Here is a 20,346-nt window from a genome sequence, read left to right as displayed (position 1 = left end):
TCAAAGTGTCGCATTTACAAACATCAGGCTTCTTGCATCCATTGGCTTGTAGGCAGTGTTGTAGGAGGCTATGTAGTGTGCAAAGTTAGGTACACTTTGTAGGGGTCCAGGCAACCACACGGTTTACAGGAGTAAAAACTAGATCACCTAATGCTCTAAAGGTAGCTTGGTCGAGCAGTTAGGCTAATTTTGAAGAAGAGCAAAGCATTTGTTGTACTCACAGTATCAATCTTGCAACTCACACACTCAAAGGAATAACTCTAGACCAATTTATAAAAATACACCAGATTTGTGTCTAATTTTTAAGACCAAGATTATCAAAATTGATTAATTACTTTTTGAGATATGAATTTTTGACATTTAATAAATATAGTATTTTAGTGCGTAATTATGCACCATAGGAATCAATGGAAGATCACATTTAAAAATACATATAAAATTGTAGAGTTGGTTTACCAAGTTCTTCTTCTGCAGGTTGGTCGAGGTCCTCGGTGGGCACACTGCGCCAGATGGAGAGGTTCGGGTGGCTCCCGGTTCCGGCGGGAGCAGCAGATGAAGGTCTCTAGAGCTGGTGTAGGGCCACTGTGGGAGACCACTTGCAAAAGCACTGCACAGTTAAGTTTAAAGATAGCTCCTTGGGGTCCCCTTGGAGTGTCGAGGTTGCAAGGGGTGGGGTACAGCAGGTTCTTCATTGCAGGGCACAGGGCGGCCGGGTACAGGGCACATCGGTGAGCCAGCAGCTGTGCACAAGGATGCCCTCTGGAGCAGGAGGTAAGGCAGTTCAAGGGTCGTTTGCAGGACAACGAGGGCAATCTGGCAGGAGGTCTGGGGTGTTCCTGAAGTCCCTCGAATGGGGATTCCTCCTGGCCCTTTTTCAGTCCCGGGCAGGCTGATTTTCTCGGTGTCTGACGTTAGCTCACCAACACCCAGGGTATTGGTACGGTTTGACCGCTGGGGGGCGCAGTGTCACCAAACTTGACACACTGGCAGGCTTTGTCCTTGTGGTCGTCGGTGTGTTCTTTAGTCCAGCTGCGACATCTGGTTCGGGAGTTAGCGGCTGGTCAGTGAGCTGGTTACTTGCTGTTGTAGAATGCTACCACCACTCTGGAGGGAGTTCTATGGCGATTTTCGAAGCCTAGAGGTCCTCTGGGATTCTTTAGAGTTTTTCCAGTTGTCAAGCAGCTCCTCAGCGGTGATTGTTGGGTCCTGGGTGCAGCACCTAGGGTTCGGGGCCTTTTCTTTGTTGTGGCAGGCCCACAGTTATCGTGCCTTGGATCTTCTTGGTGCTTGTCTTCTTTTGTCCTTCAAATCTGATTTCCTGGTCTAGGAATGCCCACTAAATACTGTATTTAGTGGGCGTTTTAGGGGGAACCTAGTAGTCACCCACTAAAGTGACCACTTCCTGTGGGAAGGGTCACTTCCCTATCCCCGATTGGCTATTTTCCTTCCATCCAAGATGGAGAAAAATGAAATGGCGTGCCCACCTCTCAGGCAACACCTTAGGGGTGGACAATGCCAGATGGGGCCACTCCATCAACTCTTTGTTTGAGTTTCCCACCGTTGCTCCCACCAAAAGTGGGGGTTTTCACTGGGGTTACCATCTGCTGTTAGCAGCAGGCTTGGGGGTCGAGTTTCAAAGGCGGTTAGCCCTTAGAAGTTCGGTGCCAGGGCAGTGCACATTCCTGAGGGAGGGGGTGTTGGCACCTCCACCCAGGAAGGGCTTTGTTCTACAAAATAGAGAGACAATTTCTCCCCCAAGGTTTGTAGTTTGGGTGTCTGGAGGTGGCCGGCTGGATAGGACCAGTCTGCAACCATGCCACGGTATTTAGCTTTGGTAAGGGGCACCTCTAAGGTGACCCCTGGGTACTTTTTATAATAAATTCAGCAATGGCACCAGTGTGGATTTATCATTCTGAGTTGTTTGATACCAAACAACCCAGGGTTCAGAGTGGCCATCATGTTGCTGTGAAACGCGTACTTACCAGTGTCCAGCACATGTATTTTAAAATGGCTGCTCTATTCACTCACTATGTCCCAGGGTTGGTAAGGACACCATGTGTGCCTAATGCTCATGCAGCCATGCGTCCCCTATAATATAGTGCACCCTGCCTTACCGTTTGAAGGCCTTCCAGAGGGGTGACGCACCTATATCGTATGCAGTGTGGAGTGGACAGGGCACACAGGTAGTGTGCCATGTCGAGTTTGTGTTTTAGGTTTGCACCAGGGCACCCAGCCTACAATGGCAGTGCTTGGTGCACCTGGATGCTTGGCCCTAGAGGGTGGCACAATCAGTGCTGCTGCCCTCAGGTGCCTTCCCTTAGTACACCATGCCCTGGGTACCCAAGTACCTTTTACTAGGGACCTATAGTGGTAGCTAAAGGTGTATATAATTGTGCCAATGCATCACAACTGTTTTAGGGAAATAAATCTGGTTTGGGGAACCTGGTTAGCAGGGGCCCTGGGCACTATCAATTTCTAGGCTACATCATACATCAGGCAAAAGTGGGGGGATAACCATGTAAAAAAGAGGCCCTTTTCGCACAAGGGTGCAACATTTATAAAAGAAAAATACAGTCATTTATTTAAATGGGAGGAATTTATTGTGAAGAAACATGCTTCACAAAATATTAAGACATAATTGGCTCAATATTTCATATAAACGTTTTTCTTCACTTTACATTTCTACGATTTAAAAAACAAAATTATGACTGTACTTTTCCGCTGAAAAATATAGCACAGAATCTACTACCCACTGGGAGCAAAAGGCCTGCTGTTTGTAAATGTGGCACTTTGAGATGGGACAAAATTAAAAGCTAACTTAATCATTAACTTAACACTTCATTTTACTTTTTTCAAGTTTAAAAGCATTCAGAAACATCATTTTGTTCTCAAAGTAGTAGAAAAGGACTTTTAGTTAAGATTTAAAAGCCTCAGTGCTACAGTTCTTCACCTCTATGCCCACAGGTCATAATCTGACTCCAGCACTGCTCATTATGAGGCCCTGCTATCTGCAACCTGAAGATAATATTGTAAAATAAACACAGCCTTCCCTTAACTTTAAAAAGAAAATATGACCCTTTGGTTATTTAAAAATGAACTAAAGGGTGTGAGCTACTCTGAAGGCGCCTTCGAGCTACCAGTAACTTACGATCGACTGGTTGGAGACACCTGGTTTATACTGTAGTACACTGGGATCCTGCTAACCAGGATCCCAGTGTCAGTGCTCTCTCCCCTAAATTTAGTTGTAAGGTAACTTTTACACCTCACAATTGGCACACTGGTGCACCCATGTAAGTCCCAAGTATATGGTACTTAGGTACCTTGGGTATTGGTACAACAGGGGTCTCCCATGGGCTGCAGCATGTACTGTGGCACCCCTGAGGGCCCACACAAACTGTGACTACAGACCTGCCATTGCAGCCTCTGTGAAATGGTGCCTGCACATTTCACTCAACATATAGGGGTTGCCTTATATAATGGTCACTGCACTCTGACCCTATAAGTCACCCTTAAGGTAGGTCTTTTAGCCCAAGGGCAGGGTGCATGGTTCTAAGTGTGAGGGCACCCCTGCATGAGCAGAGGTGCCCCTAAAAATCCCAAACTCTATTCCCTGGGCTTTGTAAATGCAGGGCAGCCATCAAACTATGTAGTGAACACTGGTCAACACGAATCAACTACAAAATGGTTTCACTGAACATACGCATGTAAGGTATCAAACATGTTGGAATTATGCAACTATATCCATTTCAGTGCTAATCGCACAATATCATGTACTCTGGGGGTTCTCTAGGGATCCCCAAAGTCTGCCTGTACAGCCTTGCAGGGTCTGCATGCCAGTCTGTGCTGCTGCTGATCCCAGACACTGTTCTGCCCTCCTGCTGCTGATGCTAACTCGGGCAGGGGAAGGCAGAACAAAGGATTTCCTGTAGGACACAAGTGTGACCATCTCTTCTTTTCATATAGGTGTCTCTCGGCTTGGGTGGGGGTGCTTCTGAGTGCCACCAGACTGCTTTGAAGGGCACATTGCATAAACCAGTTTGCAACAGAGCAAGAACCCCTGGTTCTGACTCTGGTGCAAAACTACACAAAGGACATGGGACTGACCACCCCCCTGTCCAGATCTTCCCCTAGATGAGGTGCACAGAGCTCTGCCAGGTGGCCACTTGATTTTGCCATCTTGGAATTAAGATGAGCAGAGTCCCCTGGGAGCATCTGACTGGTTAGTCCAGCTGGGTGACGTTCCTGACCACCTCTGATGGGTGGTTCATTGCAGTCAGTGTCAAACACCCTTCCTGGGTTACTTAAGGGCTCCCCTAAGGGTGTAACCCCAGACTTGTCTGCAAGACTTCAGGAACCACCTGCAAGTCGCCTCAACAAGACACATCTGCAACCTCGATACTGGAACCGCTGCTGTTCTTCGCTGGAAACTCAAGCAAAACTGTAACTAGTGGGGGGGGGGGGGGGGGGGGGGGGGGGGGAGTGGGGGGGGTCACCAGGAACTTTGTTTCCAAACTCTGCAAAGACTTCTGTAACCCCATGGCCGTGCATCCCCCAGGGTCACTAGCACTCTGCCTCCACTTAGGAAAGCAATAATGAATCTCCCTTGGAGTGAAGGAGTCACTACTATGTATCCACTGGCACCTCAATGACGATGACCGGCTTGTGGGTCTTGCTGTCCCACGGACTCTCCAAGGCTGTGCAACATATGTGGTGGTTATGTGGATCTCCAGAGGTCTGCCCTATCTTCCATGCAACTGGGAAGTTTGTGGTCCCTCGCTGGAGCTGCTTGGCTGAAAGCCCTGTGTACTGTGTCTGCTTGTCGTTGCCAAGGCTTGTTGGTTCTTCAGCCCAAAGAACTCCTAGCTCCAAGAAGCCCCGGCCTAGAGCACTCTCCAGCTCCAAGAAAGGCATCCTCTCTCCAACTCCTGCAAAGTGAGCATCTCTCTTTTCTGTGCTTCTGAGGCCTCCCCATGACTTACTGTGACTGCTGCCAGAGGGACTTGCTGGGGGCTTCAAAGATTCCAGCTAGCTCTCCTGCTCGCTGAGGGCTGACCCTGACATATCCATCAACGTTGGGTCACCTGGACCTTGCTGGTCCCCACAAATCCTGCAAATGCTGTGCAACACTTCTCTGCATTTACTAAGGCTTGTTGGTGGCCCGCTGACCCGTGACCCCTCTGCAATTTGATGACAGGCGTGGGATAGCTCGTAGACAACTTCTGAGATCCTCCTGCATCATCTGGACTCCACAGCTGCACTTCTATGTCCACCGTCCATCACAGAGAAGGGTGGGCATTGCCATCCTGCATGGCCTGGGCACCTCTGGGTTATCTGGGCTCTGTCCCCTCTCTTCTTAGGTCTTCTTCCTTTGGAATTCATGCCTGGGTTCCACCAACCTGGTCCACGGAACATGCCAGCATCTGGACAACCGAGATCCCCGCTGACTTCAACGGGAGGTTCAGACTCCACATCACCCCTATGCACCTGGGCTGCTTGGTGTAAGTACTCCACTGTACTGGGTATCCTCGGGTGGTGGCACTATCCAACCTCCCTTGTCCCAAAAGGTTTCCTCAGAGTCCTCTGGGAAGTATCCTACACAAAAACTCCAACTGCGATTTCCCCATGTTAGGTTGTGGACACTGACCCGAGATATCCACTCTGCACATGGGTGCCTGGGGAATCCTACCTACATTGAATATCCTGGACTTGCCACGCAGGAGGGTAAGCCCGAAACTGCACTGTGTCCAGAGCAGCTCAAATGAAAGGGAGCATCTGAGAGGGAGTCAGATGTGGCTTTGACATGTTTTAAGTGAACCCCAGTAAATGCAGGAGGTCCCCGTTATTCTGGAGGTGGGAGATGACAGCCTGGGAGGAGCACGCCTTCAACAGCCAGTTGTTGAGGTAGGGGAAGACTAAAACCCCTGACTTGCGCAGATGAGCTGAGACCACTGCCATTCTCTTGGTGAACATCCGAGGGGTGCTGGTAACGCCAAAGGAGAGCATGGTGAACTGAAAATCCTTGTGGTCTACCATGAACCGCAAGTAACGCTTGTGCAGATAGGACAGGAGTATGGAAATATGTGTCCTGCAAGTCCAACGCTGCTATCCAGTCTTCTGGGTCCAGGGCAGATAAGACCTGAGCCAGAGTGAGCATTCAGAACTTCCACTTCTTGCGGAAGAGATTGAGGGACTAGGGGCTAGGATAAGGTGGAGGCACTTGTCCTTTTTGGGCACCAGGAAGTAGCAGGAATAAAAACCACAACCTACTTCTGGCACATGGACACTTTCTATGCCTCCCTTGGCCAAGAAGAGCTGTAACCTCCTTGCAGAGAAGTGCCAGGTGATCCTCCGTAATCCGTTCGTAGGATGGCGGCATGGATAGAGGGGCAGTCTTGAAGGGAAGGGAGTAGCCTCTTCGGACTAATTGCAAAAATCCATCTGTCTAATGTGCGGGCGATGGCAAATCCTGCCTCAGACAGGTCCCTGTTGGGAAGTGTCAAGACTAGGAAGTCTTGCAGCCTGCTGCTGAAGGGAGGGGGGGTCTGCTTTGTCTCCGAAGAGACGGATGCCATCAAAGGGAATGTCCATAAGGGTGGATTGGACATCCCCCAAAAAGCCAGAAGTCCTCAACCAGGCGTGGAGCCTCAAGGCCACCGTCGATGCAACTGATCTGCCTAGTGAATCGGTCGATTTCAAGCCCACATTACATTGTGAACTTCGCAATGAACTTTAGGGACCACTCTCTCAAAACCTTTCGGATACATGGTCTAGCACTCTGAGCAGGACTTTGGGTCGAGGTCGCACCCCAGGCACCAAAAGCACACGAAGTACGGACCTGTCTCGGACATCGCCCAATGACAGAATCTTCAGGGTTTGAATCCAGTCTTACATGACGACATCTTAACGCACCAGGAGTGAATACACTCAAAAATCTATGAAAAAAGTCAAAAAAGACAAGTCAAAAAGTGACTGAGGGGTAGCTCTTCTTCGGATCTGCGCTTGCTGACGCAGAAACAAAGGGACTTATGTCAGCGCACCGGGGTGGCGCCTATTTAGGCCCTGCAACTTCATATCTTGCACGCACAACGCCGAAGATGGACGCAGAGCCAACCGGTGCCACCTGACATCACGCAAGGGTACTGCACGAGAAAAATCTCTGGATCAGACTGATGGCTGGGGGAAATTCTAAGGTAAGGAATCTGCAACTAGAAGTATCTATCAGATATACAGTTTTACTAACAAAACTGTACATTGAACAGACGAAATTGTGTGAAAATCGCATCACCTAGTGTAATGATTTGTTTTGATTATATGAAAGTATTTGATTCCAAAAAACTTCAGAAATAACAAACAATGTGCTTTATGGGTGCTACTAATTCTGATACATTCTGAAATACTTACACAGTTCATTTAAATGGTTACTTGTGCAAGAAAACCCTCTTTGTTACCACCAGTGTCCAGCAAAATTGTCACTTAAATCCTCTCACTTTGATGTCAGAGAAAAAAAAGTAAACAAGCGCTCTCAGAAGACAGCGCCTGACATTTGAAATCAATCTTTGAATGCAAGGCAAATGGGACAAGATAAGGACTAGACTTACAAGCCTGTTTACAGAAAAGGAGTACTCTGAAGGATAGCATAAATAAGGCTTGGGCAAGGGAAGGGACGAACCCAAGTTAAACAGCCTAAAACAAATAGAGCAGGAAATAGAAAGCAAGAAAAAGTGAGTCACAAACAACAAAACCAATGGCAAGCAATGGGCAGAATGAATTCCTATGTCAGCTTTCTCAATGTCACCAAACAAGCTGTGCTGTCTCGTAGGCTGCAAAATAAAAAACTGTAAACATAAGCTCATGAATCATTTAGCTCCTCTCTTCTTCATCACTGTCATTTGCCTCCCTCCTATGCAATGAACCAGGACGTATGTCTCCAGTACAAGCCCAAGATTGGAAGTGCTGGATGTTAGGCTTTGACTGGAATCTGGGCATAACCCGCCGCTGACTTCCCCAAAACGGATTCCCTGCACAACTGCCCATCAACATGCATGTACATCATTATGGCACTCCACTAACATACTGCCAAGGTGTTTCAGCAATTGTTCACACATGCATTAACGAATATGCATTTTGCTTCAATCTTGTGAAGGTAGAAATGATTTGACAATAGCAGTGGTATATCTTTTTACTGATTGGTCTTTTTCACTGCACGTTTCACTCTACATGTTTATGAACATCAAAGTAGCTTTAAATTTAGTGGTCAAAACTAATGTTGAAAGTGTCTGTCACTCATAATCAATGATACAACGATTTCCAGACCATCAAGCATGGGCAAAGCTTTTAGAAAAAGCATCCATTTTCCTTCTTGATCAATGTGCAACATTTTTCTTATTATTAAGCATCTGCACTGTGTTAATGCAGCCAACTGCCATAATTCTTTAATCTGCTTTGCAATGTGCTTCTCTCTTACTTTTTGCCTGCCGGGGAGCTCTTAAACACAAGCCCAGATAAAAGTTTTTAAAAAATGATGAATCACAAATGCACATTTTTTGTTGTCTAGTTAAGGTAATTTTGAGGTCAGTGCATCTAGACATGGTTTCACCTAGGTTCAATATAATGCTACAGCAACTAAGTATAGAGAATGATGTAAAATGCCCATAATCCTTCTTGTTAGCAGTAACACACGTCCAACCACTTCACAAATTGTTTCTTTTTTACTGAATAGCAACATCTAATCGAAGCATCTCGTTGCCTCTCTAACAACTCCATGTGTCTCTGTGAAAACCCATATTTGAAAAAATAGAGATACATGGATAGTTGACTTGAACATACAGTTTGCACAGATTTCCTCAATTTTTGACGAACTTACATCTATTGCATTGCACCCACAATATAATAATTTATTTGCATGGTTAATAAAAACCATTGCAATCAGGTTCAAAGCGAGGAATAAAAAGTATTGGCAATCCATTTAAGAAAAGAACAAATGATATAAAAACACAGGATAAAAAATTTAAAAGACCTCGAGATAGCCTAAAAAGCAAAAGAACTATCAGAGCCAGCTGAAATTGAATGTTGAAATATTTTATTCTTGCTAATGGTAGAATGTGGCAAAGGAATATAGGCTGCCACAAACCCCACCACACCTGATACGTCTGCATTGTATAGAGGACCCACTGTTTTATTCTGTTACTTCATATGCTTTGCTGTTAAAGTACTCTAGTCATTGTAAAAATTAAGGTGCAGTGTAGACTGTCATGGGATGTGATGTTGAACCAACAGGGAAGTAAAGAGGAAGAGCCAAACAAGTAAGAGGAGCTATATTTGTGATGCTTTCTAGCTTCCCACTTGATTAATTGTGGTCCGTTTGATCAGGAAGTCTGCTTTTAAGATAAACTTTACAAAACATGCCATATATTGAGAAGTCAACCCTTGCAGACATAACAGAATTGCTTGGTGGGAGGACTTGGTGACATTTGCGTTAAAGATGTTTCAAAGGTAAATCTTGTGCCAAGGTAGCATAGCTGGGCATATGCACAGTATAAGTATATGAAGGAAGTCCTCCCAGGGATCTGAACAGAGCCTACATCCATCGATGTTTTTTAAGAACGCAACAATATACAGCTGTGAAGATGGAGCCACATCAGTATTAACAGACATCCATGCGTGAGAACGTAGTCTAAATGTAGCCTTATCATTGAACCAAGAGAGACGCTTGATTTCTTTATTCAAAACTTGCTTTAAGGCTTGATGTTATAGGTTTTTTTTCCCCCAAAGCTGCTTCGCATGCAGGAGTTTAACTGTCACCTCAGACCAAGAGTTTGAGATCAAAGGCGTGTTAGGCTTTTAACGGATTTGGCTTTGCCCGCCTGCCTCAACAGTGAGACATATTTGAGAAAGGCACCCTCTTTTACCAGTTCCTGGTCTTGAAGGCCGAATTCCAGCCTATTTTGTGCTGGAAAGGTACTTTGTGGTAGTAGAAAAATAAGGCAGACGGCATTGCTCTGTGCAGCATTGAAGAAGCAAGTAAACTTGCCAAAAAAACAATTCTAAGCCGTATGATTAGTTTGGAAGGAATTTTGCCATCATTGTGGTAAGCAGCGGCAGCCAGGTTGTACTTTGCAGTTTGGTTGCCAGGACTTGTAAAGCTGCGATTTGAGACATGATCCTTGCTTTAAAGTTCCTTAGATGCAACAGATGGGACCAGTTCTCCTGTAGCCAAACAGCAAGGTATATGTGATTACCACTTCTGCCCACTGGACCTCTACCACAATGTCATTGCTTATTCTTGACTACTTGTTTTTCAAAAATTAGTACTTTGGTTTTCTCAAGGTTAATAGGTAATAATTTGTTGGACAAGCAATATTTATTGAAATAATTTAACAGGTTTTCCAGACCTGTACCAGAGAGCTATAATAAAACTATGTTGTCTGCATATAGCAATGAGTTTATTAGCTGATGGCCCAACCTTGGAGGGTGGGAGCTGGTGGAGTCAAATTGCAAGCACAAGTCTGCCAAATATAAATTAAAAAAGGTCGGGCCAGCACACAGTCTTGTTTGATGCTTGTCTATCTCTATTTTAGATGATACCCTCTTATTGTCATCAAATGTAGCCCTGGTTCAGTTCTCAGAATAAAAAAGCAATATTCCTTTTAACAATCTTGGCGGGATATTCCAATCTACCAGCTTTCTCAACAGCCGGTGCCTGTCAACCGAGTCAAATGCTTTGTACAAGTCAACAAAACAAGAGTACAAGGATAGTTTTTTCCCACTAAAATAGCCAGTGTTGTAGCGCACCATGTTTTTCCCCAAAGTTTCTCGGGGTTGAGGGGGAGAAACAACCCTCTCCACCCCTCCCCCAAAAGCCGTACTATAGAGGTCAGGCTTGCTCGCTATGCACCCTGTGCGGGCTGGTCTGACAAAATTTGAAAGGTTTGCTTTGGATTCCCAATCTGGCCCTACTATTCAGCAGTGTGGGAATAAACCAGTTCTACAAACAAGGTGGTATTTTGAACAGAAAGGCCATAAACAGCTTGATGGGACAATCTCATCAAGCTGTTTATGGCCTTGGTATACCCCACCCCCAGGGCCAGCAATATCAATGAAAGAGGAGATGTGCGACCACCCAACACCCCCTCTTTCACTGAGCCTGTTAAGGCCCCCCGAGACCTCATCGGCCAGTGCTGAATATTAAAAACAGGGTAAGGGGACACGAGGATCCTTCTCCCATTGCCACTCATGGGACCCCCATCACCGGGCTGATTTTTAAGTAAAAGGGGAGGGTGCATGCGGCTCCCCTCCCCGAGCCACTGTGGGTTCTGGGGACCTATCCCCTGGGGCTTTTGGCTTTCATTAAGGGAAGGGCAGAATGCAGCCCCTTCCCCCATGCCACAACGCGCCCCAAGGTACCCAAACCCGGAGGCCTTTATGTTTTTTAAGGGGAGGAAGCAGAAAGATCAGCCGCTCCCCAGCAACAGTAAAAAAGACTACTTAAGAGAACTTAATATATTATTTAAAGCACTCCTAATTGGAATTCTATGCTTTTCAGCTGAAGTGCAAGGAACTCTTGTGGTTGATTTTATGATTGCATTTTGTGGGCTGAAAAATGTTAAAAGAAAGACTCAGAGACATGTTGGTATTACTTAAAAAAGCATATGATTCTGAATCTTACTTTTAATATTTTTCAACACACAAAATGCAATAATAAAAACTATGTTAAGAGAACAAATTGAATTTTTTACTAAAATGTTATAAACATTTTTATAATGATTATTAAACACTGTGTTGTGTGAATTACTGAGATATACATTAAATTAAAAATAATGGTGAATTTAGGAGAAAGATAATAGATTTGCTACTCACTCCTTGATAAAGCCAATAGGCTCACTTTTAATATTTTGGTGTTGTGATTCTTTGATATAGTAACTAAGGGCCTAATTACGAGTCTGCCGCCCTAAGACCACCAGACATGAGGTGGCAGTTGGACTGTCACTGCTGTGGCAGTCCAACTGCCACATTACGACCCGGGCGGTCCAACCACCAGGGGACTACCGTCTGCTCCGGGATCGGTAATCCTGACGGTCTGATGGCGGATGCAGGTTGCAATCAGTCAGGGTGGCACTGCACACAGCGTCACCCTGCTAATAACAGCCTGGTTCTCTGCCAGCCTTTTAATCATGAATGGAGAGTGCAGGGGTACCCCTGCCCAGCACCCTCATAATGGGCACGGTCTGATGTGCAGACAGTGCACATTACAAGGGTGCTAGGGCCCCCTGCGGGCGGTAGCATTGCTACCGGCTCGATTACGAGCCAGCAACACCCAGCACCCTCATAATGGGCACGGTCTGATGTGCAGACAGTGCACATTACAAGGGTGCTAGGGCCCCCTGCGGGCGGTAGCATTGCTACCGGCTCGATTACGAGCCAGCAACAATGCTGATGCCACTTTCCTGCTGGGTTGACCAGTGGAAACCTTGGTTTCCACCCATAAGCCCAGCGGGAAAGTCATAACGGGGCCGAAGGGGAGGTCGCCCACCTTGTCAGGAGTTTGGCGGACAGGTGATCTCATCCGCAAACTCATGATCTGATCCTAAGTCTGCCTGTGGGGCTGGACCTGCATGGCCAACCGCATGCTGCACATGTCAGAAGGCTGAGTGTAGTGGGTGGTTGGATTCCCGCAGGGGGTTGGTCACAGGGCCTGGTTGCAGGCCAGCCCCAGTGGCCAGCCCCATGCTGCACATTGCCAAAGGCTGTGCGTGGCATAGGGTGGCTTGCAGATGAGGGATTCGATGGAGGACCTGGCTGGGGTGTGGGTTAATGGCTTTACATAGGATAATAAAATATTGATGTACATTAAAAAAATAGAAATTTGCTAGGAAACAACAAAGGTTAAAGTGATGTTATAATTAGGAGCTGTAATTATATCTTATTTTAAATTAAACAACCATTAGAAACTCATTGTAAAAGTCAAAGGTTAAAGGGGATGTTATAGTTAGGTGAAAATGTCACTTAAAACATTCTGTTTTAAACAAATTCACTGAAATTCACCAGTTACAGTTATCTTAAGTAACTGCAACTCATGCCTTAAAGTAATTATAACTCGTGCCCTCAACATTACATTTTCTATAACATCACTGATAATATCACTGCAACTTCTGAAATTATATAATTGATGACAAACTGTGCATTCTGGGGGCACAAGTCTTTAAATGTAAAGTAACTCAAAATTATACATGTCTACATATGTTATATGATGCAGATTTGTGAAGCACACTATAACCCAGAATGGTATCTTGGCGATCTTGCACATCCTCATACCCTGCTCTCAGTCCTTCATTGCCAAAGACTATTATAACTATAAAAGAAGGCCAAATAAATGGCCCAAAAACAGACTAAATTTAACTATTTGCAAAGTAAGACCCCAAATAGAAACACAGTGAACCCAGCATTGAACCTCACACACCCTGTAAAACTGTGCCAACATTTCAAAGTAACATTCCACTGATAAACTATAAGAGCATAAAAAGATTTAGTACTGTGTGATTTTTTTTTCTTATTCATTTTATCCATTTATATGTTCACATGTTCCTACTAGAAGTCCAATGTCACGTCTTTCAAATTGTTTTTTTTACAATTTCATCTTATGGCTTCTCTTCCTTGTGACATTACATTTCCTCCTTTTTTCCAACTATTCAGAACTCTTCCAGCTGAATTCTAAAACGTTTCTCTGCCTTTCTTCAATAGAAAAAGCATTTTTTATGATAAATGTCATATCCTTCTTCACATAACCTAAAGCGGTGGAACTTTGTTCTGTCAAGGGTGCACTTATGAATGCCCCCCCCCATCTTCTGTCTATCATTAGCTTGTCCAAGGTATACTACTCGTATACCCTCCTTACTAGAGGGCATGGGCTTGTGTCAGCTTCTCGATTTCTACACTGAGTCTCCCGGGACAGTGTGTATGGTCCAAACTTGTGCAAGGATTTGCAGTGCTCCAAATAAAAATGAATTTTGCCATCCTCAGCGTCCCTTTGTAGGCAAAAAGGCTTTCTGGTCCTTTAACTGCATTTTGGCAACTGCAATTTGCAGGATTCTAAAACTGCAGCCTTACTTCAACTTATTGAAGTTTTAGCCCTATGCGTGGCGTTTGCAGACCTCATACTGCAAACATTTCTGAAAACAGCACACAAGGAGTGGTGGCAATGGAATTTGCACCTTTAGTAATGAAGTTTAGTGGTTTCAATCGTGATATCTAATTAATATGTGACGTTTTTTTACTTCCTAAAATGAAGAGTTGGACAGGCCTTTCACTCCACCAGTCATTTCCCCAGTGGGCTGGGGCAACTGGAGGAAGGTTTTGAAAGTCAATGGTTGCCCCTGGTGCCTCTCTCACTTTACCTAGATCCCTAAGGGAAATTGGCAGCAGGCAGGGGGAGCCTTTAAGAGACAAAGAAAAAGAGGCAAGGAGGAGGATGGTAGAGAGAAAGCGATCAGAGGACGAACTGCGAGAGGACAGAACGAGTGAGAGAAGATGGATGGAATGTTGGATGGATGGAAAGATAGGGACATTCAATAAGATGGAGAGAGAGGGGTTTATTTCAGTATTTTTGCTTGGGCTCCTTTTGGTTCCCCAGTCTGGCCCTACTAGAATGCACAGATGTTTTAATTTGGTATGGCTTAACAGAATACACAACAGTCCAACAAAAGATGGATTGATATTTTATATACATAGATATGGTCCCAAATCTGAAACGATTGCTTTAGAACAAATACACAATCTAAATCTACAAACGTGCTGTTTCTCAAGACATATACATTTAATTAAAGACAGAGAAAGCCACTACATGTAGATTATTTCTAATGTTTACTTTCTCTGTTTTTTAAATTCATTCTAATGAATAAACTAAACAGCTATACATACATTTATATTGGACAGAAAAAAAGCCAGCAAAAGTAAACTTTTAGGAGCAGTCGTTATTTTCTTTCATTTATCTTCTGTCATATTTGCCATGTAATTGGAGGAGTTTTTATGGCCAGGAGAACTGCTAATTCATATGGACATCACAAAAATAAAGCAAAACAAACAAAACAAAAGCTGCAAGCAGACATTTACTTGTGATACACAATGCGTTGCAATTTAATGAGGAAATTGAATTATAAAAAAACTACAATCAAAGGACAAATATTTACCTTGGGTAGAACAACATTTTGGACATTTTTGAATGAACTGTAGTCTGCGGCTGCCACAAAACTTGTAGAACTTTGATCAAACTGAAAGGTTAAACAAAAACACAGACCAGTTACTTCTACTTCCCACACAAATGTATTTTTCATGCAAACATCAACATTTTAATTGTGGGCGTTATACGTAAGCGCCTCTTTTGCCATTGTCACCCACTGGTACTTAAGTTTTTCAACTGATGTGCACTGAAACCGTGCTAACCAAGCCGCAGTGCCAGTGCCCGTTCCTTAAAAACAAGATAAAATGGTCTAATTGTGTACAACTGGCACACACTTTAGCAACCCTGTAAGTCCCTATTATGTAGTACTCTTGGTACCTAGAGCATGGGTACTTAAAGAGGGTACCAAAGGGCTGCAGCATGTATTATGGCACCTTTAGCCCTCCCCCCCCCCACACAAAACTGCATGTAGAATGCCATAGCAGGCTGTGTGACATAATACAAGCCATGTGTGAAAACACAACATGGTATACTCACTGTCTGCCATGAACAACTCACTGTCTCTAATATATGTAAGCCACCCCTACAGCAGGTCTTATAGTCCTAAGGCAGGGTGCATTATATTGCATGTGAGGGCATATCTGCATGACCAGATATGTCCCTGTGCTGTCTAGATGAATTACTATATGGTACAAGTGAACAGGGAAGCCATCTTAAGTATATGTACTGGGCACTGGTTATCACAAGTCCCCCGGAAACAAGGTGGCTTTCCTGAAACCTGTGGTGTTTGACATCAAACACCTTGTCCTAATAAATCCATACTAATGCAAGTATTGGGTTATTATGACAGGCACTCAGAGGGCATCTTAGAGGTGCCCCTTGAAACCTACTAATCTTTTAGTGTGCTGGCTGACTGGTCTCGACCAGCCTGCCATCACAGATGAGTTTCTGACCCCCTGCAAGCGACAGCCAGCACTCTCTGAGGTAAAAAACAATGCCTGTAGTGAAAATGTTATCACCTCATTCTGCAGGATGGCTAGTAAATCTGCATACCAAGGCCAGAGGCTTCAAAGCCTCTGCTGCCTATGATAAGCGACCCCGGCTTCCTCCAGACCTGGAGAATGCCACCAATTGTCCTGATGCCCATTTGACAGCAGGACAGGCAGGAAAATTAGCTGTGCAGTAGACCTGTTGCACCACCAGGCTAGACCCATCCCTAAGGTGAGCTGCCTGATGTGCTCCACTAAAGAAGGGTTCCACCATCTTGTTTTTGGTGGAATTAGGAGCCCTGGGACAGGATTATGACCACTCCCCAAAGGAAGTGGGCATATAGGAGGGTGTAGTCACCCAAGGGGTAAGTAGCCCATTGACTACTACACTACACTCCCCTTAACACCCCTAAATTCAGTATTTATGTGTCCCCCTGACACCAGGGACTGTATCACAGATAGAGAGCATTTACCCTGTTTTGCGCCGGGTGCACCTTTGAAAAGGCACTCCAGGAGAAAACAAGGAAAATGCACCGTACTAGGATGAATGCGTTACCCCCAGGGGCTTTAAAGCTGCTCAGTGTTTCACAAGCAACTCTCCTGCACATTTTAGGGGGATTAGAGATACCCTTGCAGGTGGGTGCAGTGGGTGACTGCACCTGCTTCCAAGGGGGTGTCTGGGTGGTCCATGGGACCCTCATTTTCCCTGTGCAGAAGGCTGCCATTGGGGGCGCACTGACCGTGCGCCACCTTTTAGGTGGCGCATAGTCAGTGCACCTCCTTATAGCTTCTTTGCCTTTGGTCCCGTGTGTATGACATGGCACGGACGTAGAGGCAAAGGCATTCCCTCATTTGCATGGGGCTACATCCCCATGCAAATGAGGGAATGCCCTCTAATGATAGTGCTGGTGCTTTATGTGCATCAGTGCTATCCGTATTACAGAAGAGGCCGCACAAGCGTCTGCGGTCAATTCTGCAATACCAAAGTGCTCCAGGGGCACGCAACACGGACATAAACGGCTGTTGCGCCCCCGGGATACTTCCATAATACAGCCCCCAGGAACTTAAATTTGTTTGACTACCAGAAGAAGAAGGACAAAGAAGAGCTGATCAGCACAAGAATAGTGGACTAGGTGTGTGCTTTGGTGCCAAACCTTGCCTTCCTGCTCCTGTTCTGACAATTACAAATACCTGACTTGTCCTGCAGCTGTGCATCCTACAAAAGCCTTGGAGGCCTGCCAGCACTTTTGACAACCAGCCAGTATCTGCCTTGGAGTGGAGGAGCCAATGCCCTGCATCAGCAGGCACCAACAGCAACTGTCCGGTTCCTCTTTCTGCTGACCATCGGGGCCACGAAGGGATCAACTCCCCAAGAAGAGGATCCGGATTGTCCAGCAGTGCACCACAGTTGACCCATAAAGTCTTTGACACGCTGAGCCTGTCCAGAGCTTCTCTGATCCAATACCCAGGGTACCACCGCCACTTGCAAGCATCAAGGCTTGTTTGTGTTCAGTCCAAACACCACTGCCACCAAAACCTAACTGCATGTCGTGGAAGATTGAGAGAGGCCAGCTCCATGACAGAAGTTGGTTGCCTTGCTGTGTTTCTTTCCCCTCTTCTGCATGTACCACAGAGCCCCAAACTTGCAGACCCACCGGACAAAACACCTAGGCACCCGAGTCCTCCAGCTGGAGTCCAGTCAAATAGACGGCGTCTCTGAGGTCCGGTCCTGAGACCCTCAAGTGCCGATCCACCCTTTGGGTTCTGCCGGACTAGTCCCCCAGTCCCTATTTGCAGTCTTTTTCTTAGAGGTACTTTTTCCATTGACTTCAACATGTAGCATTCAAGGCTGTCACGGCCAGAAGCACCTCTGCACCCGAAAACACAAGGGCGGTAAACCTGAACTGTTGGTGCTTTCTTGGACCTTGACTGCTACGTACCTTAAGTCCGGAAGTACAGTCTTGTAAGTCGTTTGTAAATGACCCTATGCAGTGTATGTTTGTCCCATAAGATAACATTACAGAAGAGGTTTCCAACCTTTTCTGTAGTGAAAGCTATTTCTGGCCAGTGAAAATCATTATGAGCTTCCGAAGGCTAAACAACTTGCACATAATTACCAGACATCCCCATGCCCTGCTTCCTTGACTTTGAGCCTAATGATACCATGGTTTGAGCTAAATTCTTTGACTAGGGACACTATGACAGGGCTGCCATGTGTGTCAGCGTGAGAGCATGGTTTTGGGGATGTATGAACATTTGTGCATATGAATGGGATATAGGTGTATGGGTAACTGAGAATCTGTGTCGTATGTACTTGTGGCATAGGATATACCTTTTGCCATATGTGGCATTGTTACATGTATATATCACAAATATACAACCATTTTTATATCGGACAAAGTTATATTGCAAAATGTTCATAATGTGGAACATTTTGCTGTACCTTAAATTTCTCCCACTTAAAAAATGACTGCATTTTTGTGTTACAAATATGGCACAAGATCTACTGCCAACTGGGAGCAAGAGGCCAGCTGCTTGTAAATGCAACACTTTGGGAAAAAAACTTGAGAAAATGAAAATTATAAGTTAACTTAATTGTAAAGTAACTTTTCAGTTTCTCAGAGGTAAAAGCACTGAGAAACATAATTTTGTTCTCAGCTCCCAAATAGAGTTGACAAGGACTTTTATTTAAGAGTTAAATACCTTAGTGCTTCAATTCTTCACCTATGGGTCATACATCTGATTCCTGCACTGCTCCTTATCAGGCACTGCTATCTGCAGCCTGTTGATAATAATGCAAAATAAACACAGCCTTCCCTTAACTTTAAAAGAAAAAATGTGACTCTATGCTTATTTAACAAGCATTTGCAATGTAATAGATCTTGCATTTGTGAGAGAGAGAGCTATTGGCGTATTTTACCTATGTGCTTTGGTTTGGAGTGTAGGAGATGTATGCCAGGTGCCACAGCAACCCTCCCAGGCCTGTCGCTGCAGGAGAGAGGACACAACAAGGCTGCCATCTTGGAAGTGTTTTTGCCTCATTCCTGGAGAATTAGGGGGTCAAAAGAGTTAGGAGCAAAGAAAAAGGGGCAGCTATTTATTTCTGTGTGTTAAACTGGTAAAGGAATTATTGCCCTACATTGGCAATACCAGCCTAACTTTCAAAAAGAGGCAGCTTAACTACAAATTAATTATAGTGATTTTCTTAAGAGTGGCATCTGCTTTGCAGTGCTATGAAACGGCAGAACCTATATTACTAAGCGCTATATTAAAAAAAAAAAAAAAAGACTTATTCCCAGGCTACTCCAACAAGCACCAGACAAAGAACTGTAGGGTAGATGATGTAGTGTAAAGGCCAGAGCTGCTGACTTTGAAGCTGGGGAACATGGTTTGAGTCTTGGGGCCCGCTCAACATCCTGAGATTTTTGCCAAATTACTTTATCTCCCGTGCTACCAAAAACAAAAATGAATGTGTTCTTGTGTAATGTAACTGGGGCTCATATAAAGCATTGTAATACATTTGTATTGAGTTTGCACTAACTGAACCCTATCTGAAGAGGCCCAATTTACGTCCAAAGGTTAGATGTTTTCTGCTATCAAGCTTGAGGCTGTGAAGTGCTTGGGTCCGGAGTCACAACTCTTTTTCCACCATTTTGGAGACAACACATTATGCCATCTTCTTGCCTAGAACTAACCTATGTGCTTGTTTGGTGAACCTCCGGAGGTTATCATCAGCATGCTCTATTTCTCCTAGTTAAGCTCTATTCATTTCAATTAGTTAATGCAACCACTGCAGAGGTCTTGGCAGAATGAGAATGTCACAGATTACAATACTGACATGGCTTTTTCACCTCTTAATCTCTTCAAGGTCGATGCAAATGAATAATAGCAATTTTGTTAAGAATGGAACCTGCTTTGCAGCGCTATGAAACAGCAGAACCTGTATTACCAAGCGCTATGCAAAACAAAAAAAAAGTTATTGCCAGAATGTCCCAACACGCACCGGAAGAAGAGACCTAGGGGGAGAGGAAGTGACATAAGGGCCACAGCTGCCGACTTTGGAGCTGGGCAACACAGTTTGAGTCTCAGCGCTGGTTCAACATCCTGTGATACTGGGAAAATCACTTAATCTGTTTTTGTGTAATGTACTGGTGCTCATGTAAAGCGCTGTAATACCTTTGTATA

At 44.9% G+C, this 20,346-nt stretch overlaps 1 protein-coding gene across 12 annotated transcripts in view; it reads right to left on the bottom strand.

Annotated features, from left to right (window-relative positions):
• Window positions 1-20,346, bottom strand: part of MPDZ (multiple PDZ domain crumbs cell polarity complex component) — a 1,044,214-nt gene that overhangs the window by 293,653 nt on the left and 730,215 nt on the right. For all 12 annotated transcript variants that reach the window (XM_069238948.1, XM_069238974.1, XM_069239000.1 and 9 more), the window contains one exon: window positions 15,183-15,263. In XM_069238948.1, coding sequence (XP_069095049.1) covers window positions 15,183-15,263 — 81 coding nt within the window. The remainder of the gene's footprint in view (window positions 1-15,182; window positions 15,264-20,346) is intronic.

Source organism: Pleurodeles waltl, chromosome 1_2, assembly GCF_031143425.1.
Source record: "Pleurodeles waltl isolate 20211129_DDA chromosome 1_2, aPleWal1.hap1.20221129, whole genome shotgun sequence".
NCBI lineage: Eukaryota > Metazoa > Chordata > Amphibia > Caudata > Salamandridae > Pleurodeles > Pleurodeles waltl.
This window is presented reverse-complemented; position numbering and strand designations above follow the sequence as displayed.